At 36.5% G+C, this 5,687-nt stretch overlaps 1 protein-coding gene across 1 annotated transcript; it reads left to right on the top strand.

Annotated features, from left to right (window-relative positions):
* Nucleotides 1–284: 284 nt before the first annotated feature.
* Nucleotides 285–4,640, top strand: LOC141441919 (uncharacterized). Its single transcript, XM_074106811.1, has 2 exons — nucleotides 285–1,939; nucleotides 2,930–4,640. The coding sequence occupies exons 1-2, from the start codon at nucleotides 1,508–1,510 to the stop codon at nucleotides 3,812–3,814; spliced, it is 1,317 nt and encodes a 438-aa protein (XP_073962912.1). The 5' UTR covers nucleotides 285–1,507; the 3' UTR covers nucleotides 3,815–4,640.
* Nucleotides 4,641–5,687: the final 1,047 nt, after the last annotated feature.

The following is a 5,687-nucleotide window of genomic DNA, read 5'->3' as shown; positions in this document are numbered from 1 at the left end:
TCAAAAACTTTCCAAATGGAAAGTGTATCAATAGAATTTTGGACAATTTCCTTTCAGTTATTACTCATTGTTGCCTACGAGCAACACTCCCTTTTTTCTATTTTTTTTATAAATAAAACAAAATATTAAAAAACTGAAAAATTAAGTTTTTTATTTCAATAAAACATATCCGAATTTGTCCCAAATATTAAAATTGAGGTTATTGAGTGACAGAGGGATAATATTATCACGACATACATGCGCAGAGGTTGCTATATAATGAATATATAAAAAAAATGTGACGTGGAATTCGATAGTTTGATATTTGTAAAACTACTAAAACGCGTTATTAAGTATTATGTGTATACGCAATCACGGGAGCGCATTTACGGGAATCATTTTGTTTACGCAATGAGTCAATTGAGTTTAGTCTTTGGATCAAGTATTTCTGTGGACGCGTACAGTCGCCATCAGATATATGGTAGCGGCCAAGGTACTCAAATATTTCGGAGCAGCATTCAATTTCAATATATTAGTTACGATAGATAAGGTCTATAATATCGGACCATATAATTCGCCATAAATTTGGGAGCAGCGACTTTTCAATTAATTCGTGACATACAATAAGATAAATATATCGTAACAAACAGATCGTCAATGGTATCTGAGCAGTCAGGGTGGTCATAAAGATCGGATCATTTATGGAAAATGTACCTTAAGTTTGTGTAATACAATTTAAAATAGTTAAGATTGGACTCATGAAAATAAGGTTTCAGACAGGCATTGATACTATATTATAAGCTGGTCTCCCCTCTAACCCTCGGTGACGAACCTCGCTCCTATATAAGCCCGACAGTTCTGTACAGACGCCATTTTGCTCGAGGCGGTCGGCGCGGACGGTTGTGCGAGGTGACATCACCCAGGATTACGTGAGCTATTTTCCCCGTTACTTTCCTCTGGTTTCCACGTGAGTTTTCTTATTTTCTAATAGTGATTTGGAAGTGTTAAAATAAGTGCTGATTTGTTATCGATTTGAATATGTCGTTTTCGTTGTAAAATAAAGTTGTACATAACTGTTAATTAAATTTCTTTGTTCGGATTAATTGTTTTTTTTTAGGAATTTCCACTTGTGATCCTTATAATATGTTATCATTAATTTAAATTTAGAACGAAATGGTTTGTTGTGGCATTCATCGAAAAGAGTGTGTGTGGATTTGTCATCGTGACAAATATATTTCCGTCTTTTTCGAATTAAGCCGGGTCCGCTGCGACGTGTTTTTGTGTTTTTCTAACACCTAACATGTTTTTCTAACATAATAGGGGCGTGGTCTAAATGTTTTTGTTAGCAAAAACACTCAAACATGTTTGCCGCGACGGATGGAAAACATCCCCGCGTTCGCCTGCGGAGGGGGGTGCAGCGTTATTTTGTGTTTGCCCTCATACTGTGTCGGTCTCGGTTGTCCTGTCAAAGTGTCAACTGTCATCTTTGAATTAATTTTAATTGATTTGATTGTTGACTTGATGTGCAATGGAGTGGAATAAGGAAAAGACTTTGTTCTTTATCCAATTAATAAAGGAACGGCCCGTCATTTGGGATGTGTCTTCTAGTGACCATAAAATTAAAAATAAGAAGCAGGATGCCATCAAAGAGATTGCATCAGTGTTTGGAATCACTGCAAAGGAGGTTTTGGCAAAGTGGACAAGCCTTCGTGGACAGTATAACAGAGAGAAGAAGAAGGTTACTGGGCTTAAAACGGGCAGCGGAGCAGAAGATGTATACATTTCAAAATGGTTTGCATACGAAGAAATATCAAATATGATATGTTTTAATATACCGCAAAATTCAGTCAGCAATTTACAAGATGATATGGTAAGTACTTATTTTTTCACACTTATTATATTATTTAACATTTTAATACCTACAAGTATTAATTTGTTAGGTTATCTTGTTTGCTGCCTATTAAAATGATTTGCAACGTAAAGAATAATAAAACTGCAACTACGTTTATATTTATAATATGTTTATAACTAGTTATATATTTTATTCTTCAATGAAGCAGAAACAATAATATAAAAGTATATATAAATGCCAAGATGACATACTAATACTGCCATGGAACCATTCCTCTCTCGCTGACAAAGTATGAGGCAAAATTATCTCGAATCCGCTGGCTATCTACGGCTGTTCGTCTTGGTAATCGTGGTAGTGGTTGCAAGCCCTCCATTTGTGCTTCAGTTCTCCATTGACCAGGTATCAAGTTACCATTTTCTTCAGTGTCAAAAGTGCCTTGTGGTGAATATAAGTTTCTGCTGATGTTATTTCTTCTGAGGTAATTGTGTAAAACTACACTAGCTAATATGACCGATATTGCAGTTTTGACTTCTACAGTCAGGGGCTTTTTAAAAACCCGAAATACAGACGCTAATATACCAAAGGTATTTTCTATAATCCGTCGAGCTCGGCTTAATCTGTAATTGAATATTCTCTCTGGTGAACCTTGTTCATGATCACCGCTGTAAGGTTTCATTATGTGGTGTGATAATGGAAAGGCAGCATCAGCCAATATAACATATGGCAAATTTACTTCTTCTCCGGGCAATGGTTCATCTGTAGGCAATCCTAAAGTATTACTATTTAGGGCTCGGGACAGCGATGAATTCTGGAAGACTCCTCCATCAGATATTCTCCCTTGGCTGCCAACATCAATATAAATGAAGTTATAATCATAATCTGCCATAGCAAGAAGTACTATGCTAAATGTTTTTTTATAATTATAATAAAGACTGCCGGTATTTGCTGGGGCTTCCATTATGACATGTTTGCCATCCAAGGCACCTATGCCATGAGGAAAATTCCACCTAGAGTTGAACCCAGCTGATATCCTTCTCCATTCAGCCTCAGTTGAAGGCATCTGTGAACAAATAAATAAATGTTATTGTTATATTTCAGATACCATCACCACAAAGCACGTCATCATCACTACTAGCTACGCCGACACCGCCACCAGCTACACCGACACCGCCACCAGCTACACCGACACCGCCACCAGCTACGCCGACACCGCCACCAGCAACCCCGCCGCTACCAGCCCCGACGGCACTGCCACCGCCATCTAAGTTTCCTAATAAGAAAAGAAATAGAAATACCGCCCTTTATTCTGAGGCCATGTCAACTTTGAAAGCCATCAAAGAAAGACAACCATCGAGTACAGATTTGGATGATGTTACTTCATTTGGCGTATATGTTGCTGCTCAATTAAAAAAGTTTCGGCCAATCGAACAAAGCAAATTAAAATTAGACATCCAAACTCTATTCTACAATTGTGAAGTGGCAAATCTTAACCATAGATCTACTACCAGTACGAGTGATTATTCTGACTATTCTTGCGAGTTATTAGAAAACCCAGAGTCGCCTATGACTTTAAATGATACAGAACCAAACACTTCTTTCTATGGACAGTCAGACATACATGAAGTACAATCTACCATCAATAAGCAGCCATCAATTCAAATTGCTGGCACATCGGTCTGCGTACAGCCAGACTTGCGACAGTCAAAACCAATGCAGTCATCAGCAATGTTATCACCATCAAATAATGCCCTGCCTACATATTGTCCGTTAAATACGGTTATAGGTTTATCAAATGATGGACATTTAATTAGAGAATCTAAGCCATCACAGTATAATAATCTGGAGGAACTGCCAGCAGTGTTTATAATAGATAATAAAACCATAGTTAGGCCTAGTTCTTCATCTGCTCAAATGGAAAATACTGAGATTTGCGATCAAGAAACGACGGAAGCAATTGATTATTTGTTAAAATTCAATAAATAAATTACCGTAAAGTTACCTAAGACTACAACGTAGCTATAAGATGTACCTATACTTAAAAATAAATATTATTGTGCCCAAAGAATATTTCATTTTAATTCTCAACTTTACATGATATGTAAACAAATCTCACCTCATCATCAAAAGCCTATAGTACCTATATGACATTTGATTGGCGTCATAGATATGTGCAGGTTTCCTCGCAGCGTTTCACTTCACCAAAATGGCCGGGATACACGAGGCTAGTTTTTCAAGCCAGGATAGCAAGCTAGGGTAGGAGCTAGTAAGTCAGTCATACTGTCCTCTTTTGAACATATGGTACTACTAGCCTGACAGCAGGCTAGTTTTGTATACACGAGAATAGACGCACTAGCTTGCTAGCTTACTAGTTAGCACTATCTTGCTACTCTGGCTTGAAAAACAAGCCTCGTGTATCCCGGCCAAAAAAGCTGTGATGAATTTCAAATGAAACAAGCCACAGCCCCAAATGTACAATTATTACAGATAAAAATTGCTTACCTTTAGATATAAATTTTTTAGGCTCTTGTAAAGAGCCATGCACACTTCTGGAACCAGTTCTGACAGTTGTTGTTTAGATATTCTCAGTTGGTACATTAAACTGGTGTAGCTGTCTCCCGTCGCTAAATATCGTAAAGTCGCACCTAATCTCATGTCAGGTGGAATGACATCATTCCGCCACGTTGTTTTTTTCTGTATATCTGGCAATATTAATAATAACAGTTCTTCAAAATCACTCTCTGAACAGCGAAAAAAGTTTTTTAATCCAAATCTGTCTTCAACTTGCAATTCTTGGTATATGTTAAACGAGCGTTGCTTTAAGTAAGGCCTGACACGAAATCTATTCCTGTTTTGACTTCTTTGGATCAGATCCATCACCGCCAACACAGATAAGACGTCCTCTTCGTCGGTATTCATGATAAATTTTGTGCGTGAACAATGTTTGGAACAACAAAAACGTTTTTTAATTAATGTTGCAACGGACGGGCACTTTTACTAACATGTTTGGCTAACATGTTAGACAAACAATGTTTTGTAAAGATTTTCGTCGCAGCGGACCCGGCTTTAGACAATTTTTTTTTAACAAAACTAAATGCCTTAAAAACGTTGTTTCGACGCAATGTCAAAATTGGCGGGCGTAGAATGAGTACCTTAATTTCGTCAAATTATGTCAGATACTTTATGGCGTAATTGATAGTCCCATGACTATTAAAGCACAAAGTCATGGGTTCAAATCTGATGCAAGTAAATACGTGAATTGTGTTTCTCTTTTTTGATTTCTTTGGATGTAAATAACATTATTATTATTATACTGGCAGCTATTATACTAGCTATTTTATTCAACCCAGAGAAGTTAAAGTTTTTTTAGTAGTTAGGTATCTAGGTAGTAATAGTAGTAGTAGTAAAACACTTTATTGTACAACAAAAGAAAAATACAACTGATTAAATTACAAAGAAAAAATATTACAAATGCAAACTTAATTGTTGTTGGTAGATACTTAAAATGATTAGTATAGGTATCTTATATCTATCACGTTTGAATTGTTGATCAAGTACTAGAACCTACTTGCTAATTATCTTTCACGTGCGAACTCTTTTAACGCGTGTAGTCCTACTTCAAACTGCGTTCGATATTTGATTTCTTCAGTTTTCTTGGTTTTCTATATTCTTGACGTTGACAATTTCCTGCAATTGTTATCCTCGTACTATTTTATCGAAAGTAGACTGCAAAAATTGTTATTTTAATCTTAAACAATTTTGCCCAAGACCATGATACCCTATCGCGTAGATACTGAAATAAAAAAGAAAATTATACAATTGCGGAATGATGGTCTGCCTATAACAGACGTAGCTAATG

This window comes from Choristoneura fumiferana, chromosome 24, assembly GCF_025370935.1.
Source record: "Choristoneura fumiferana chromosome 24, NRCan_CFum_1, whole genome shotgun sequence".
Taxonomy (NCBI): domain Eukaryota; kingdom Metazoa; phylum Arthropoda; class Insecta; order Lepidoptera; family Tortricidae; genus Choristoneura; species Choristoneura fumiferana.
Note: the sequence above shows the minus strand (reverse complement) of the source record. Positions and strands in the feature narration are given on the sequence as shown.

What these genes read in the sequence shown, in the direction of transcription:
- LOC141441919 (XM_074106811.1), top strand. Translation starts at nt 1,508, where the DNA reads ATGGAGTGGAATAAGGAAAAGACTTTGTTCTTTATCCAATTAATAAAG. An exon ending in GTTATCTTGTTTGCTGCCTA is followed by an intron (nt 1,940 to 2,929) that starts TTAAAATGATTT and finishes GTTATATTTCAG; the next exon opens with ATACCATCACCACAAAGCAC.